Source organism: Strongyloides ratti (assembly GCF_001040885.1).
Source record: "Strongyloides ratti genome assembly S_ratti_ED321, chromosome : 2".
NCBI classification, from domain to species: Eukaryota; Metazoa; Nematoda; class Chromadorea; order Rhabditida; family Strongyloididae; genus Strongyloides; species Strongyloides ratti.
In genome coordinates, this window is record NC_037308.1 from 4,461,870 (window position 1) to 4,479,685 (window position 17,816).

Consider the following 17,816-nt stretch of genomic DNA (forward strand, 5'->3'; position numbering starts at 1 on the left):
TGTTGTTGAAATACTCATGAATACTATAAACGTGAAAAAAAAAATAAATCTAAAATTTTTCTCCAACTTTAAAAAGAGTACTTTTTAAAAAAATTAAAAATAACATTATAATTAAAATTTATATAGTGAGAAATAATAAATTACTATAAAAAACAAAAAAAAATATTACAAAGAAAAGCGTAGTAAGTTTCAATAATAGAGATCATGAATAATATTTAATATACTTAGATACATTTTTCTAAACAAAATAAATATCTTAAATAAAAAAATATTCTGTTTCTGTCTGTAAATATAAGTTGTTTAAAATAAAAAAAAATTAAAAACTTACTATAAAATACAATTAATTAAAAAATTGACATTCAAACAGCATAAATAACGAAAAAAGTTTCTATTCTTTTTTATTTTGTAAAAAAAATCTTACATTTTTTCCCTAGTTTTGTTTAAGAAAAAAATAATCTCACAAAAACTAGATAGTGTTGATCTTTTTTTTTTATTATTCATAAAATCGCTTTACTTTTCTTATTTTCTTTTTGTTCATCTCATTTTTATCTTTTAAGTACAACAAGAAATTTGGTTCTATGTACCCATAGGGATCACAAAATTCTTTAGATTTTTCTTCTTCATAAAATTTTTCATATCCACCATCTAATAAATAAATATTTTCATAAACTTTTTTTTGTCTATCATATTCACGTATCTTCCTTATTCTAAAATTATTATTTAAAACTAAAAATTTAGAAAAAAAAAACTTACATTTCAGGCGCTTTTGTTAATGTGTAATAAAATATTGGAACTTTCCTTCTTACTTGAGCAAATTTTCTCATATTTGCAGGAAAGAAAATGTTTCGTACTTCGCTAATATCGTATAAATTAATAGCACCTTTTATATGCCCTGCATTATATTGATATGGAAATCTGCAATCGACTATAATAAATTTATCATTAAAATTTCTTTCCCCATAAGTTTTCATGGTTTCAATTAAAGTATCTACAGATATCTTATCAAAATCAAGGGCAGAATTAGAAGAACAAATCACTGGTAATTTACATTTAATTAGCTCTTGGCTTAATTTAAAACGCTTCACACTACTATTCTCACTATCTCTCAATGGTGCCATTCTTTTCATACGAATTGGATTTGTACTAGTTTCAACTAGATGTGAAGAAAATGATGAACCTGTTAAATTTCTATTTAATCTTGTTGTAGAAATTTTACTTTGAAATTCACCATCATTATAATTATTCTTTGCTGAACGAACCACTTTTACCACTGTTTGAATGTCTCTTATATTTTGAGAAGTGACCAAATCTCTTTTAAATATAGTGGTAGAACAACTGCTTTCTCCACTTTTATGTCCTAGTCCTTTATCACTAGAATCATCGTTTTCATTTTCCTGTGATTTATACTTAATTGTGAACATTGTTATATCTGAAAAAATGAAAAATTATTTTCTAAAAATTAAATTTTAAAAAAATACTAATTAAAAGATAAATACCAAGAGGGTAACTAAAAACAAAGTTAACCACAATAAAAGCATAAAACTATTTGTTTATAAAAAATGACAATAACCCTCTGGGAATAAATTTTTTCATTGTTAATTGTAACACTTTTTTTAGCTTACCACAAAGGTTAAAATATTTATAACCTCTGAATTACTATCAAATAAGGTGTAATGACATAAAAGGTTACATAACGATAAAAAGAGTTAATGTCTTTAACATTAAATATGACATATTCATTGTTATTCAATTGATTATGAGAAAGTAGAACTATACTTTTAAGTTAGTATATTGAATCTTCTTTAATATATATTACCTTATATTAACAGGAGAACATTATTATATGATCGTGAAATAATACTATTATATATTATTCATATAAATATAAGATGATGAGAATCAATTAATACTTTTAAAAGATTTACTATGACAATGTTAAATTATTGAATGTTTAATTATTTAATTAATTTTAAGAGAGAAAATTCCCTCTGAATAAGGAATAGTACTATAAGGTGTGAGAAACCAAAACACAAGTCACAAAGATATCATATGCAAAAATTTTTAATATATCTGGAACATATTCTTTATTTCTATAAAACATTCTAAAAATTCTTTAAAATGAAAAAATATGCAATTTTGTATTTTAAAGATAATACTTAATAGTTTGAAAAAACTAAATAAATATATTTTATAGCAATGATCAATTAACATATAATCTAATAGTTTATTTGGCAACAATAGATTAAAATTAGTATAATGTTTTGTAGAATAATGAAATGCTTTGATAATACTCATTATTTTTGGAAAAATTTAAATCTTATAGTTAAAAAATAAAATTTTTTTTATTTATTAAAGTATAAAGTGCATCAGCTGCTTTAAAGTACGCTTTGGAATATAGATATAATTTAATTGTAAATGAAGAATTGAACTCAATGTTTTTTTTCAACTCATATAAACCATTGTTTCTACTAAGTGAAAACCTATTTAGGACGTAAATCACATTATATATGAGTGAGAAAATTTTATATATGAATAAACGTTAATGTGAAAAATAAACTTTTAAATGTTATATTGTAGATTTGAATACTATCATTATTGAATTTTTTTGTTTAATATCAAAAATTGATTGTTGGTGTTTTAGTTTTTAATTATTTAAATGTGAAATTATTTCATAAAATAAGTACAATGACAATGAATCATAAAATTAAATAATTATCTAATAAAAAACTATAATGAAAAGATAATTACTTTAAGTCTACAGGAACCTTAAAAAACGACTTTTTTCTGAAGTTAAATATTTATTATACAAATTTTGATCTTTTTCCTCAAATATTTTTACATGCAAGGATTTTGTAGTATATTTTTGTATTCATTCATCTTTATATAATTTTAATGAAATGAAAATTGATTATTGATCTTTTAACTATTTAATACAAATTTTAGATTTATTTGTTGGAAGATAAAGAATACATAGAATAATCTCTGTATCTGAAAGATTTTATTTTGTAGAATAATTGGATAACTAACAAAAATTCAATTTAATTGTCTATGTCCTATTTTAAATTATAATATAAACATTCTCAGTACTACTTTTTATTTACCTTTGTTTAAAATGTTGTTAATCAGGCAAAATTTGAACATACAATTAAGATGTTAGAAATAATTAACCAAATGAAAGTTTTCAATCTCAATTAGAGAAAAAATATATTGCTTAAATTTGATTAAATATATGTATAATTAAAATAATTTTTTTTCTTGGTTTTTAATTTAAAAAAAATAACATAATAAAAATATTATATATTTACTGTTAAAAGTATAAAAAGCATACTAACAAATGCAGTAAGTGAAATTTTGAATTAGAAAAATATGGGAAATTACAAAATAGATTATAAATTCTTTTGGGATGTTATATCTTTTAAAAAGCGTAAATTTTTGACAAAAACAGTTCTCGATTAATTTGTATATTGAATGATTTTTTTTTGATTACCACCAATTAGAAATGTCATCTTTTAAATCAAGTATGTTATAAATGGAAAAATAACAACAAAAAGTAAATTAATACTATTTATAAAATTTAATTAATTCTATTTTCATAAACTGTTCCATGATTTTAATTTGAATTAGAATATTTGAATTGTAAATTATAATTTTTTTTGCGACACCCTTAATATTAAAAAACATTAATTTTTTTTTTGAATTTTTTTATATGATTTCTAAAAAAAAAGTAAAAGTTAGTATTATTGTCACAAAGTAGTTATCGAATCACTGGTTTATTTTCTAAAGCGTACGTAGTAGAATTATTATTACTTCACTACTGTGGTGATAAAACTATATAAGTATACTTAATTCCAATTTTTAATTTACCGCGCATTTCATTTATTTAATCGTGTACACTGTCTTTTAATGTTTTATTTGTGGGTTGCTTTGTAGATTTGACAATCTTTCTGCCTTATTAATTTATCAATTTTTTAAAATTATTCCTATCAAGGTATTTTATAGCTTTCCATTTTTTTTTTAAAATCAGAATGGATGAATATGATTTTGTATATAAAGAGGAAGTAGATTTTGATAGAGCTTTGGATGAGATGGATTCAAAATCTAAATACAATAAGGTTCTAAGGTACGTTTTTTTGAACAAATATGTAATGTTTTCTTTAGTATCTTTAAAGAAGGTAAAGATCGTTCCAAAGCCTTTAAAAATGGAGCACAACTTATTTTACATTTTGCTAAAACTTTTAAAAACTTTGATCTATGTGACTTCAGAGGTGCAGTTCATAAATCTCGTGCTCAATACAAAGAAATCATATATAAATCTGATGAAGACAAAAAGTATATGTTTTTCTTATATCTTGAACTTGTATGTTAAAGTATTTTCTACTATAAATTATTATTCTTTTAGATTAAAGAATCCACAAGGATGACAAAAATTCAATTTTTTGACAACATTTGGAAAACAGGTGAACTAAGTGATTATATTCCTTTTTTCATTTATTTTGGAAGGATTTTTGCCACTGAGTCTGAGCTTTGTGACTTAAAAACGGTAGTAAATTGTGCAAAAATTGGATTAGGGGAGGGATTTAAAGATGTAGAGGAGTTAGTTAAGTTTGAAAATCTGGCCAATTCTGGCTTAAATCCTCAAGTGCCAATCGTCTACCATTTGTTTAAGGAACATAAAGATGTATCGTATGTTGAAGTTTTTTTGTCAAAGTATAAGAATGTTCTTTATCCTGATTTTGATAAAGTTGAAGATTGTTGTGAAGGAATAATTGATAAAATTGACGAAAAAAATTCTCCCAACTTATCTTTTAATTCGCCTATTGACTCATCCGAGGGTAAGGAAAATGTCTCATTAGACATAAGTCGTTCCACGATTATAAATTTTACCGATAACGTTCTCAAAGAGCCGTCATTTTTAAAGGATGAAGGTAAAAAGAAGTTAGGAGATACTTATAATTTAGAAACGATTTCATTTTGTACTAATATTTCAAATAAACTTGTTAGTGCTTTTTCTGAAACATTACCTCCACAAGATGCTTCGTCAATTGCAGGATTTACTCTTGATTCAACTTTGCCACCTCCAGAGTTTTTTACGCCAAAACCAGTAGATTTAAAGCGTACCAGGAGTGATGTTTTACTTGCAGAAAAAAAAACGTTTCAAGATAAAGAGTTTTCAGTTTTTGAAGATGAAAATTTAACACGAACTCAGGTATATGTAGATCAGACTGGTGATATAGATGATATTTTAGAGGATGATGTAGGTCGTTCTCCATTGAGGAAGAAAACTAATTATATGAGGAATCATACTGACTTAGTCGGTAATATTTCAACAGTCATAGAAGAGGAAGATATTTTAATTGAAAATTCAGTTGAGAAATCTGTCGAAGAAGATGTAATGGATGTTGAAGAAAAAACTTACGAACATATTCCTGAAGTTCCTGAAACTCCAAAGGCTTCTGAGATTCTTGTAGTCCCTGAAACTTCCAATAATAAAGAAGTTCTTGAGGTTCCTGAAATTCTTGGACATCTTGAGGTTCCCCAACTTTCTGGAGACTATGGCGTTCCAACGGTTTCTGATACCTCCGAACCTTCTAAAATTGTTGAGGTTCCTGAAATCCCTGAGATTCCAGACGTTCCTAAGGTCGTTGAATCATCTTTTCAATCACCTAATGATACTAAGGATTCTAAGTTTTATACAAGCGACGTTATTAGTAGTGGAAAGAGAAGTAACGATGGAAGCGTAAATTCATTTGATTTTAAAGGCTCATTTACAATTCCAACAAAAGCTGATGAAGACACAGTTACACTTAAAGCTCAGAAAAATGCTCCAAGACCGTCGTTAATGACAGCTTCAACTCCATGTAGAGGAAGCCAACCAATGCAAATGGATGAGTGTTCATTTTATCTTGATTTATCAGAAATAAAGGGAGATGATGAAGATCTTATTTCTAAACCTATTGTTGAAGAAGAGAAATGTTCATTATTTGCAGATAAAGATGTTACTATTCAAGCTCCGTTACAAACATCTGGAGTTCATCTTTTATCTCCATCAAATCTCAATGCAACTGAAGAGCCGCCCAAAGCCAAAAATGAAGAATTTCTTTTTGATGTATCGGATTCTCATGTCAGTGAAAGTAATGCCAGCGTGGATATTTTCCAATTCATTAACAATAAAAGTCAAAGTGATGAAATATAATCAAGATATTTTAAGTATAATTAAAAAAAGTCTTTTTTTTTTCTAAATAAAAAATTATCCTTTTTTGATTGAATTTATGACATGAATTGTTGTTTAAGATGAAAATATATGTGAAATGGAATGTAAGGGTTCTTTTTTAATTTTTCTAAGATAGATAATCACTTTGGTAAAAAAGTTAGATAAAAAATTTCTATTGTGAATAAGTTTTTAAAAAACATATTTGTGAGAAAAATGAGTATCGTTAAAAAAGGGACATTTCATTTTTGAAATGTAAAGTAGAAAACATTTATTGTCATGTTAACTTTGTAAAGTTTTAAAATTTTTAAAAATTAAATTACATATAAAAATTTAAATAATTTAAAATTTAATGATTTTTGATATATATTATAACATTAAGAATGAATGAAGACCATGCTTGTGATCTATAAGGTTAAAAATCTTTTGTAAATTAAAAAATAAAGTAGATTATTACTTTTATAAAAAAGTATTCTAAAATATTTGAAATTTCTTAAAAGATTAATTTAGATTCAGTATAATATTTAATGTAAAATATTCTTACGATAATCATGCTATAATTTTTCAAATTATTTTTTTATAAAAGATTATAAAGTTTTTTTTTATATATTTGTAAATGTTTAATGATATTATAATTTAAAAGCAAAAGTCTTTTATCTATTTTACATCCTAACATACTTTTTCACAATAACTCAATTGTTTTTTTTATTATTTGTTAACAATTTAAATTTAAAGCTGAAATAATGTACTCTATTCTTTTATTTATGTGATTTTAAAATAGTTAATTAATATCTTATAAAGAAACTATAATACAAATAGAAAGATCATAGAAATTTTATAGTTTTATACAGTTATTTGGTGAAATGACTTATCATTGCTATTGTTTTTACATTTTTAAATTATCATTTAACTTACTTTTTAAAAATGTCGTCCAAGATTTCCAGACCAGCTAAACTTTTTTCATTTTATAATGAGAAGGAAGAAAATGGAGAAAACATTTTTATATTTGATGAAAAATTGTTTCCTATATTTCATACGCGTCCAAATTTGTATGGTTCATCTGTAAATCTTACAGAAGGAATTGAAGAATATACTAAAAAACAAAAATTTATTCATACTCCATGTAATTGGGATATACTAACATATATAAATAAAACTGTTGGTTTCTCACTTCAACATATAACAGATCATTCTGATGTTGTTTGTTATCGTGAATTTTTAAGAGATTTAATGCTTGTTCGATTTGGAGGTACTCTTAAATATGATTATGTTGCAATTATGTATAGTGGAATTGTTTTTATTGAGAAAGTTCAAAACATTTCAGAAAATATTGAAATAAAAGATATTGAAAGGGACTATATGGAAAGAAAATTTAAGATATACTGTACAAATAAAGTTGATAAAAATAGTTCTACAATGAGTTCAAGTAAAGGATATTATGTTACACAGACTAGAGAATTTCAACGTTCAAATTCTAAAATAAAAGTAATGTTTACGGGAGAAGTTGATGCAATAAATTCTATCAGTGATTCAAAAGGTTAGTCAAATTTATTTTTTTTTTTTAATTATATTGTATTTTTAAAGATAATAATTTTATGGAAATTAGAGTATCTACAAATAATTTAATGCATATTTTAAATGGTAGAGAACTTTGCAATACATGGAGTAAAGCTTATATTGCTGGAAATGAATTGATTGCTGTTGGTATTACAAAAAATAATTTGCTTAAAAATATAAAACTTATTAGTCTCTCTGATTTAGAATCTAAACTTCCATCTCAAATATCTGAAATTATGGAATTTGTTGGAAAGTCTCTTGAATCTATTATAAATGCTTGTAAAAAATATCCAATGAAATATATTATTATTCCACAATCCTGTTCTTCTCTTCGTGTTGCCAGTGATGAAGATATAAAAACAATGAATTTTTCCAGACCATCTTCTAACTTTTTTCAAGCTTTTCATAGTCATTAAAATAAATATCAACTTTATTTTTTTATATAATATAATATTATTTTAAATTTTTGTATAATTAAAATTTTTTTTTATCTTTAATTGATTATTTTAGCTTAAAATATTTCTTAATTACTAATTTAACAAACTTTATAATTACTTTTTATAGTTTTAAAAATAAATATTTATTTAATTTTGACAATAAAAAAATAAGCTGTTAAAATAAAAATTAGTCATAATTTATTAATTTAATCTACTGATTCACCATAATAACTTTAACTTTTATCATTTGGAAAATATATTTGAATCCATGGATGACTAAGGATATCATTAAAATTTATTCTTTTTTCCGGATTTCTTTTTAATAATTTTTTTATTAAATCTCTTGCCTCACCATCAATACTACATGGCATATGAAATCTTCCAGTTCTTATTCTAGATATAATATGTTCTACAGAATTTCCAGAAAATGGTGTATCTCCAGATAGCATCTCAAATATCAAAATTCCTAATGCCCATATATCAACTTTTTTTCCATATGAAATTTCTCTCCTATCAATTAACATCTCTGGTGGTAGGTATTCTGCTGTTCCACAAAATGTTTTTCTTTTATCTTTCGTTTCTATACTCCAACCAAAATCACATAATTTGATGTTTTTATAATGATCTAATAAAATATTTTCTGTTTTCAAATCTCTATGTATAACATTTAATGAATGACAATAAGACAGGGCATCAGTAACTTGAATAGTATATTTACAGGCAATTTTAGCATCATAATATCCTTTCTCAGTCATCTTCATATCATTTGCCATTGATCCATATAAAGCACATTCAAGAATAAGGACAATTTTATTATTATTTTGAAACCAATTATATAATTGTAAAATGTTTGGATGATTTAAACGTTGTTGATTAGTAATTTCTGTTTCAAGTAATTTATAATATTTATGGGCATTTAATTTTTTCATGTTAATTATCTAAATGACTTTATAATACAAAATATTTATCTTAAAAACATACTTTTAAACAACAAATAAATTGTTCTTTTCTTGTTTTAGCTAGGTAAACTCTACCAAATTGACCTGATCCCATGGGTTTACCTATTACAAAATCAGACATTGTAAAACTAAAAGTTTGTGAATTAAATTTTAATGGAAAAAAATACTTACTTTATTTCTTTACTTTTGTTTGTTTTTTGATTACAAGATTCATTACCAATATTAAAAGAATGTAAATTATTTATTTTATGGCATAAATTTTCTGTATCTATTTCTTCTGTCTCTTCTGTTGTTACAAAATCTTTATGAAATGCCATAATTTCGTCATCTGTTTGATTAAACACAATTGGAGAAATTGAAATATTTCCTGCAATAAAATCTTTTATTGATGAAACTGTTTCTTCATCATTTGAGTAATAATCACTACTAACATTATTTTGTGATGTGCTATGAATCTCATCCGATGATTCATTACTCGTATCATTCATTTTTTTTAAATTAATTTATATGAAGATTAGTGTTACATTCTTTTTTTTTTGAGCTTAAATCAATTTATAATTTGAATATTAATAATTTTAAAAGACAAAAAATATTCAATTAATGGAAATTACAACATAAATATAAAATATTATTTGTATGAAAATTTATCTCAAATAAATAATATAATTTCAACAATTAAATCACTTGACACAAATTTTTATAAGAAAAAAATTGCAAAATGAATAAAACTTTTTTAAATAAATATATTTGAATGATATCATTTTTAAAATACATATTTTTTTTTTAATATTTAGCTCGATTAACTTTTTTTACTTATAGAATATTTTAGTTGATTTATAAAACATTTTATAATATCCCTATAGTTTATTGTACTTAAAAGTTTATTTCTTATCAGTTTTCAATATTAAAAAGTATTATAAACAAGACTAATGTTAAGAATTAATATAATATCTACAACATGATTATAAATTATTTCGTCAATATAAGCTTTACTAATCTTTAAACACTTAAAAATAATTTTAATCTAAAAATTAATATCAATAAATCGTGTACATTACTGATTGTGGTCATTATTATTTATAAGTCTTTTTATTATCAGTTTATACATTTTTAAAATCTTATCCTTAAATATAGCTTTTTTATTTTGCTTTAGAAAAAATTTTAATTACAGGATTTTTTTTTTACAAATCTTAATAAACTAGTCTTGAAGACTCTTTTAACAATTTCATGGTATTTGATTTTAATTACTTTTGTTTGAAAAATTTTATTAATTATTCTTATATATTTGTTTAAGACATATTTTTATCTAAAGGTACATATATGTTGATTATTTTTTTCTTAACTTTAAAAATACTAACTTTTTTAGAAATTAAAAAATATCATAATAAAAAATAAACAAAAATTTATTTAGAAAAATTAAAAATCCATTACAAATAGAATTAGCCAAAATCTGAATAAATGATAATAACTTAAATAAATAATTAGAAAAGTGACATTAAAACCATAAAATTAATAAAAAAATTTTACTTACTTATTTTTATTAAAAAAAAAAGTCCTATCGAAACTGAGAAGGATCTACTAATGTTTATAATATTTCTTCAAAGTTTTAAGGATATTTAAATTAAATAATCTTCACAATATATTTAACCATGAGCTTCACCAGCTTTTCCAGCAACTCTTTTAAAATTAGTCATATCAACGGCAGTAACAGGTGTTCCAAATAATTTTAAATCTTGTAGAACAGTAACATCTTCATCACCATGATTGTTTTCAATAAATATTTGTATATTTTGAACATTTTGAAATTTTACATAACGTAAGGTTACAATTTCTCCTTCACTTAATTTTGCTTCATCTAGATCAAAAGACTGAACACCTTCAGAGGCAAGAGCCTTGTCAAAATCTATTGTATGTGGAACATTTGAAAAGATTTTTACACTTTTTGGTGCTTTAGGTCCAGATCCTTTAAAATATATTGAATGAAGTTTCACCGGAACATTAAATGGTATATTCATAATTAGTTGTTCATCACAATCACTTTTAAGAACACATTTTCCATCCATAAAATCAGAAAATGTATGATTGTCATCTTCATTCAAACATTCTAATCCTTTCTTATTAATAAATTGCTTCAAATCATTTTGACCAGGAACAAGAGATTCTTCACTTGGAGTTGCATTAGAAAATTTTGCAATCAACTGCTCTAATGCACCTGGATTTGCACCCTTCAATACTTCTTGTTTAGTACCATTAAGAAACATTATAAAGGTAGGCATTGCTTGAACTCCATGAGCCATAGCTGATCCTTTACATTTATCAACATCAACTTTGACAAATTTTACATTTAAATACTTATTGGATAAGCTTTCAAATGTTGGAGCAATCATATTACATGGTCCACACCTAAATATAATTATTAAAATTAGTTTACGTGGCTAAGAAAACATACCAGATAGCAAAGAAATCAACAATTACAGGAGTTGCTTTAGCTTTCCCTAAAATATCAGTAAGTTCTGAATCAACTTTGACATGGTGAACAGGCATAATGCAATTTGGTGTAAATAATAAATAATGATTATTATAAGTAAATCTTTTTTCTATTAGTAGTAATAATACACCAAAAGTTTTCCAACCAAAACCGACATTTTACTATAAAATTGCAGGATAGTATAAATTATTATATTATACATTTTTTGGATGAAAAAAATAGATTTAAAAATTAAAATAAAACAAAATACTTTTTTATCATGGTGAAAAAGAAATTTAATTTTGCTGATATGATTTATTTACATTAAAAGATATATTTTGTTTTATTAATTGAATAAAAAAATGCTAAATAAATAATAATATTTATGTTTAAATTAATATTTTTTATAAATAAAACACACATTAAATTAATATTTATAATAAATAAGTAATTAATAACTTAATTTATTATATATTTCTTTATTATCTTTTTTTGTTTTAATAAATTTGTAAAAAAATATTTCTTACTTTTAAAATTAGTAGTTTTTATTATTATACTAATTATTTTGATATTTAAAAGTATTAAATGAAAAATTTTTGAAATATATTTTTTTAAGACTCTTTAAAAAAAATTATAATTAAATTATTAAAAATAAACAAAAATTTATTTACATATTTTTATTTTAAAAAAAAAATGGCGCTAACAAAACTGAATAGTAGCGTTCTCTTACATATATTCTTCATCTTCTTCAAAATATGTAACATTGCATGGGCATAATTTTTCAAAGTGTTCATTAGCCTAAAAAAATTTGTTGAAATATTTTTACTTGTTGAGTTACATTAAACAACGTTACTAGTTCATGCTTAGATTATGTTACAATGAGATATTAAGTTTTTTAATGTCATGCTTAATTGTAATATTGTAACGTTGGATGAGTTTTTTCATAGCATTTTTGACAAAATGTTTTTCCACTAACTTCTTTAAATGTTCCTTTTGAAAGTTGTTTATTACAGTATGAACAGCAAAAATGTTCTGGATGAAATTTTACACCCATTGCACTGACACAACGCCCAAGAATTGGACCATTACAAACAGAACAAAGAGAACCTTTATGTTGGTGATAATGATGTTCACAATATGGAACACCATTGTAGTCAAAAAATGAACCGTGAGTAAATGGTGCTGAACAATCCTAAAATATATTAAAAACACATTTTATGACAAAGGACACATTCTTGTTAAAATATTAAAAACAGGACTAACAATTTTGCATTAAAACAATTTAGATGCAATAATGTTAGTATATAAATATTTAGCAAAAAATAATAATAATAATAAAACTTACTTGGCAGACAAAACAACCAGGATGCCAATGGGTACCTAGTGCTGTAATAAAGTTTTGCTGTATTGGATTTCTACAACCTTTACATTTTGGGCCATATAATCTAAAAAAGTCAGTTTTACAATATGGCAATCCATCTTTTTCATGATATCCATCAATACCAAAATCACCTTTACATTCAACACAAACAAAATGTTCTGTATGAAATGTTTTACCCATTGCTGTAACACATCTATCTTTAATAGGACCCTGACAAGCTGCACATCTAGGAGAAAATAATTCATGATAATCATGTTCACAGTATGCTTTCCCTGCTCTTTCAAAAAATATCCTATGTCCAAGTTCTTCACCACAATGACAACATACATAATGTTCTGGATGCCACATTTTACCTAAAGCAATTACAACCTAAAAAAAAAAGACATATATACATATAATTATTAAAATAAATTTACCTGTCCAATAATTGGTTTATCACATCCGGCACAATCACCTTTAGGAATAGTATGAACTCCATGTTTATTTATATCACTATTAATGCTTCCAATCATTGAATTATACTGTCCAACATTATGATGAGAATTTAAATTTTGACGTGAACTATAATAACTATGATACATTTCCATTTTTAATTAAAATATTTATTGAAAAAAAAAATAAATGTTTCAATTTTTGAAAAATGATAATTATTTTTAAAAATGTATATAACTACCGGACAAAGTTAAAATTTTATACTTAAGCTAAACTAAATAAATAAAATGATTTATTTGTTAAGAGATTTGTTTGATAAAAAACTTTATATCTATATTTTAACGTCTAAATATATAGTGAAAAAAGATGCTTAAATATCGTGTTTTACTTACTGCACATACCTCACTTATTGTTAAAATCAAATATAAGAAAGTAAAGTGATTTTTTAAAAAGAACATAAATATATATATAACAGAAATTTCTATTATATATAAATTTTGGGGAAAAAAAAAAGATTTTTATTTTTTTTAAATACCTGTTTCTATCATCATAATTGTTTCCTAAAGTTCCATATTTGTTATTTGAATGAACACTAGGTTCTCGTTGATCATTATCTGTTCTGCTTTTCCTTTTATCAGAGTAATCATTTAATAGTTGTTCTAAATTTTCTAAACCATGTTTAGGAGTTGCTGATTTTGTTTCTCTTATGTGTTGTTCTTGATATATTGGATCAATGTCATTATCATGATTAATTCTTTGCCTTGATGATGATCTACTTCTTTGAAGTGACTCCAAACGATCCATTGACTGGAGATCCTCCTGATTACGATGTGAAGCTTTTCTCAAAACTTCTGTTGTCAATTGTAAGTCAGATAACAAAGCTTCTAAAAATAAAATTTTTTTTTATTATTTTTGGATAATTACAAAATATTTTATTTACCTAAGGCTGGTCTAACAGCCTCAACAAATTGATCCCCATTTTGGGTCGGCATTTTTTGAAAATATTATTGCCTCAAAAAAAAAGAGAGAGAAAACAAACTACAAGATAAAAAGTTATATTACAATTAATATGGTAAATAAATAAACATCAAACAAATATCTTTCCAAACTATTTTTAATACAAAACATAAATTTTTACACTTTATCCATTACACTATATTACTCTTCTATGATTGATACACATACAGACGCCAACTCAAAAATAACAAATTATAGTAGAGTTGCAGTAAATTCTTACTAACAAACAAAACTCTTTTATTTGCATATTCATTTTCAACATAAACTTGAAATTACGTGACTTGAATGATAAGAAGAAAAGATTTAACAATAAAAATGCTTTAAATTGTATGTTAAAGATACTTAGCACAATTTTTGATTAGTAGAAGTTTAACTAAGTCAAAAAGAATAAGAGAAAATGAAAATTATTTAATGGTAAATTAAATAAAATTATTCTTATGTGTGGTTGTGAAGATAGTATACTATTTTTTAAATATATATATATATTGTTAGAGAGAAAATAAAAATCAAGAATATTTAAGAATGTTAGCACAATGTTATTTCATTATATAAATTATTAGATTATTTTATAACAAATAAATGATATATAAATCTCATAGTCATTGATAAAAATTTTTTCCACCTATATACTAAATGTTTAAGATAAAATGATATTTAATTTTTTTTTTTAATTTTGGCAAAAGTATTTTTTATAATAAAACTTTTGTTTTAAACTAATGTTATCTCTTTTTTTTTATTATTATAATATTATTAAAAAAATTTAAATAAAAAAAAAGTTAATAAAAGAGTTATGATTTGTTTTCTTTTAAATTAGTAGTAAAAAAAAATATTATTTATATATTGTTAAAAAAATATTATAAATTTTTTTATGATTAACTTTAAAAGTTTATATTATATAACTAAATGTTTTTTGAAAATAATTTTAACTTATTAATAATAAATATATATAAAGAATTTGTTAATAATGAATAAATAAATCTGGTTTTTACATATATATATCAAAATCATAACTATTAACCAATACACAATAATATTTTTATTTGAACTATCAAATTTATAATTTTTATTTTAATGAATAAAGATATATAAATATATAATTTCAAAACAACTTACCCAATCCTTCCATTTTAAATAAAAAAAAAATAGCTATCCAAATAATTATCTTTATTTGATAATAAAGATTTTGTCAATAAATAATAAATATAAAAAAAATCACTTTTTAATTAATTAAAAAGATAGTATATTTCTTTACTAATGGTAAAACTTTTTTGATTCTAGAAAATTTAACCAAACATTCAGAGAAAAATAATTTATATGATAATAAATGTCAATATTTTAAAAAAAAGAAATTTATAAGATTAATAAATAAGTATGTGATAGATTCTTACTGCTAACTATATTCATGTAGAAAAAGATGCTTTCCTTTCAAGATACTGTTTCAATACATGAGTTGGAAATCTGATTTATTATTTGTCCTTTGAAAATGACAAAAAATTTACATATTATAAATAATAACTTTTACCTTTATTTTTATTTTTTTATTAAAATATTTATTTTAAAAAAATATTTAAATAAATAAATATGTTTATGTAATATATTAAAACAAATTTAATAACAATTCTTTTTTACAATAACATAAAATAATCTTTAAATTGATATTTAAAATATTAAATGAAAAAAAATTATTAATTTAAAAAATAGACAAAAAAAAAGTTATTTATTCAATGATTAAATCAAAATAATTATTAATAATCATATTTGTATATAGAATGTAATTATAACTTTTTTTTTTCTTCATTATATTATTACAAAAATAATGATACATCAATCTATTGGGAAAAATTTCAAAAATGACTCACCTATTTCTATAAATGTTTACAATATTTAAATGCAAAAATTTTTTATCAGGTACACCATTTTATGTAATGACTAGTTTTGTGATGTTGGTTTTTATATAATATAACATATTTATGTTGATATTCTAATGAAATACTTTAAAATAAGTTCTCTTTTAACATTTTAATAATAATTTTAATATTTTTAAGATATAAATTTACTATTTTTACAATGAAAACTATTCATGCCCATAAAAGACCAACTATACAAAATTATGGTAATTTTCAACCTGTTCAGGATGCTGAAGCATTAAGAAATGCCATGAAAGGTTTTGGAACAAATGAAGATTCTATTATAAGAATTTTATGTAAAAGATCTAATTATCAAGTAAGTTAGATATAATGAAAAAATATAGTTTTTTTTTTATTTAATTAAATAAAATAATTATTTAGAGACAGGAGATTGCTGAAACATACAAAAATCATTTTGGAAGAGATCTTATAAGTGATCTTAAAAGTGAATTAAGAAGTGATTTTGAAGATTTGATTGTTGCTTTGATGATACCAAAAGTTGAATATGATGTTGTGGAACTTCATAAAGCAATCTCTGGTTTGGGAACTGATGAAAATGTTTTAGTTGATATTTTATGTTCTAGAAATAATGAAGAATTGTATAAAATTAAGACAGTCTACCGACAAAAATATGGAAGAGATCTTGAAAGTGATATTATTAATGATACCTCAGGATATTTTCAAAATATTCTTGTTGCTATTCTCCAGGGACAAAGACCTGACTGTACTGATGAGAATCACCTTTCAGCAAATAAAGATGCCCGTAATTTATATAGAGCAGGAGAACAAAAACTTGGAACAGATGAATCTAGTTTTATACAAATTCTTGCAACAAGATCATACTGTCAATTAGATAATATTTTTAGAGAATATGAATTAATTTCTAATCATTCAATTGAAAAAGCAATTGAAAATGAATTTTCTGGTGATTTAAAAAATGCTATTCTTTCTATTGTATCTGTAGCCAGAAATACTCCTGAATATTTTGCGACATCTCTTTACAATTCAATGAAAGGATTGGGAACAAAAGATAAAACTTTAATTAGAATTATTGTTTCAAGAAGTGAAATTGATTTAAAAGATATTGCTTTGGCATATGAAAAAAAATATGGAGTTACTTTGGCTGATGCTATTAAAGGAGAAACTAGTGGACATTATAAAAATGCTCTTTTATCAATATTATCTGGAAATTAAGAGGATTTTTTTTTAAAATGATTTTAATTTTCTATTTTTTTATATACATATTCATAAAAAATTTTTTTTTTTAAATAACAATTTATTTCTAAGACAATATCTCATATACATAAAATCTTAGAAGTTTTTGTTTGTATTATAGAATGATTCATATTTTCTATAATGAAAATATTTTTAAATGATTGTCATGATTGTCGTTTTTATGACACTTCTAATATAAATGTTTACCTAGATCAAATGATAAAATAGTAATGTAA

The 17,816-nt window shown here is 23.0% G+C and overlaps 7 protein-coding genes across 7 annotated transcripts; 3 read left to right on the forward strand and 4 right to left on the reverse strand.

Annotated features, from left to right (window-relative positions):
* Nucleotides 1–493: 493 nt before the first annotated feature.
* Nucleotides 494–1,740, reverse strand: SRAE_2000142300 (Rhodanese-like domain-containing protein; the record flags this gene model as incomplete). The annotated part of the gene is made up of 5 exons (XM_024652375.1): nucleotides 494–707; nucleotides 754–988; nucleotides 1,049–1,429; nucleotides 1,623–1,648; nucleotides 1,691–1,740. The coding sequence occupies 5 exons, from the start codon at nucleotides 1,738–1,740 to the stop codon at nucleotides 494–496; spliced, it is 906 nt and encodes a 301-aa protein (XP_024505957.1).
* A 2,285-nt stretch (nucleotides 1,741–4,025) lies between these two features.
* On the forward strand, nucleotides 4,026–6,193 carry SRAE_2000142400 (Hypothetical protein; the record flags this gene model as incomplete). The annotated part of the gene is made up of 3 exons (XM_024652376.1): nucleotides 4,026–4,120; nucleotides 4,159–4,357; nucleotides 4,400–6,193. The coding sequence occupies 3 exons, from the start codon at nucleotides 4,026–4,028 to the stop codon at nucleotides 6,191–6,193; spliced, it is 2,088 nt and encodes a 695-aa protein (XP_024505958.1).
* Nucleotides 6,194–7,132: 939 nt separating this feature from the next.
* Nucleotides 7,133–8,181, forward strand: SRAE_2000142500 (Hypothetical protein; the record flags this gene model as incomplete). Its single annotated transcript, XM_024652377.1, has 2 exons — nucleotides 7,133–7,745; nucleotides 7,793–8,181. The coding sequence occupies 2 exons, from the start codon at nucleotides 7,133–7,135 to the stop codon at nucleotides 8,179–8,181; spliced, it is 1,002 nt and encodes a 333-aa protein (XP_024505959.1).
* A 254-nt stretch (nucleotides 8,182–8,435) lies between these two features.
* Nucleotides 8,436–9,649, reverse strand: SRAE_2000142600 (Protein kinase domain and Serine/threonine-/dual specificity protein kinase, catalytic domain and Protein kinase-like domain-containing protein; the record flags this gene model as incomplete). Its single annotated transcript, XM_024652378.1, has 3 exons — nucleotides 8,436–9,140; nucleotides 9,184–9,289; nucleotides 9,333–9,649. The coding sequence occupies 3 exons, from the start codon at nucleotides 9,647–9,649 to the stop codon at nucleotides 8,436–8,438; spliced, it is 1,128 nt and encodes a 375-aa protein (XP_024505960.1).
* Nucleotides 9,650–10,600: 951 nt separating this feature from the next.
* On the reverse strand, nucleotides 10,601–11,705 carry SRAE_2000142700 (Thioredoxin-like protein 1; the record flags this gene model as incomplete). Its single annotated transcript, XM_024652379.1, has 4 exons — nucleotides 10,601–10,629; nucleotides 10,693–10,725; nucleotides 10,810–11,564; nucleotides 11,611–11,705. 4 exons carry the CDS (start codon nucleotides 11,703–11,705, stop codon nucleotides 10,601–10,603), a joined length of 912 nt encoding a protein of 303 aa, XP_024505961.1.
* A 649-nt stretch (nucleotides 11,706–12,354) lies between these two features.
* Nucleotides 12,355–14,433, reverse strand: SRAE_2000142800 (Zinc finger, LIM-type domain-containing protein; the record flags this gene model as incomplete). Its single annotated transcript, XM_024652380.1, has 6 exons — nucleotides 12,355–12,426; nucleotides 12,605–12,820; nucleotides 12,974–13,378; nucleotides 13,426–13,579; nucleotides 13,977–14,325; nucleotides 14,382–14,433. The coding sequence occupies 6 exons, from the start codon at nucleotides 14,431–14,433 to the stop codon at nucleotides 12,355–12,357; spliced, it is 1,248 nt and encodes a 415-aa protein (XP_024505962.1).
* A 2,092-nt stretch (nucleotides 14,434–16,525) lies between these two features.
* SRAE_2000142900 (Annexin family and Annexin repeat-containing protein) lies at nucleotides 16,526–17,559 on the forward strand (the record flags this gene model as incomplete). Its single annotated transcript, XM_024652381.1, has 2 exons — nucleotides 16,526–16,681; nucleotides 16,747–17,559. The coding sequence occupies 2 exons, from the start codon at nucleotides 16,526–16,528 to the stop codon at nucleotides 17,557–17,559; spliced, it is 969 nt and encodes a 322-aa protein (XP_024505963.1).
* Nucleotides 17,560–17,816: the final 257 nt, after the last annotated feature.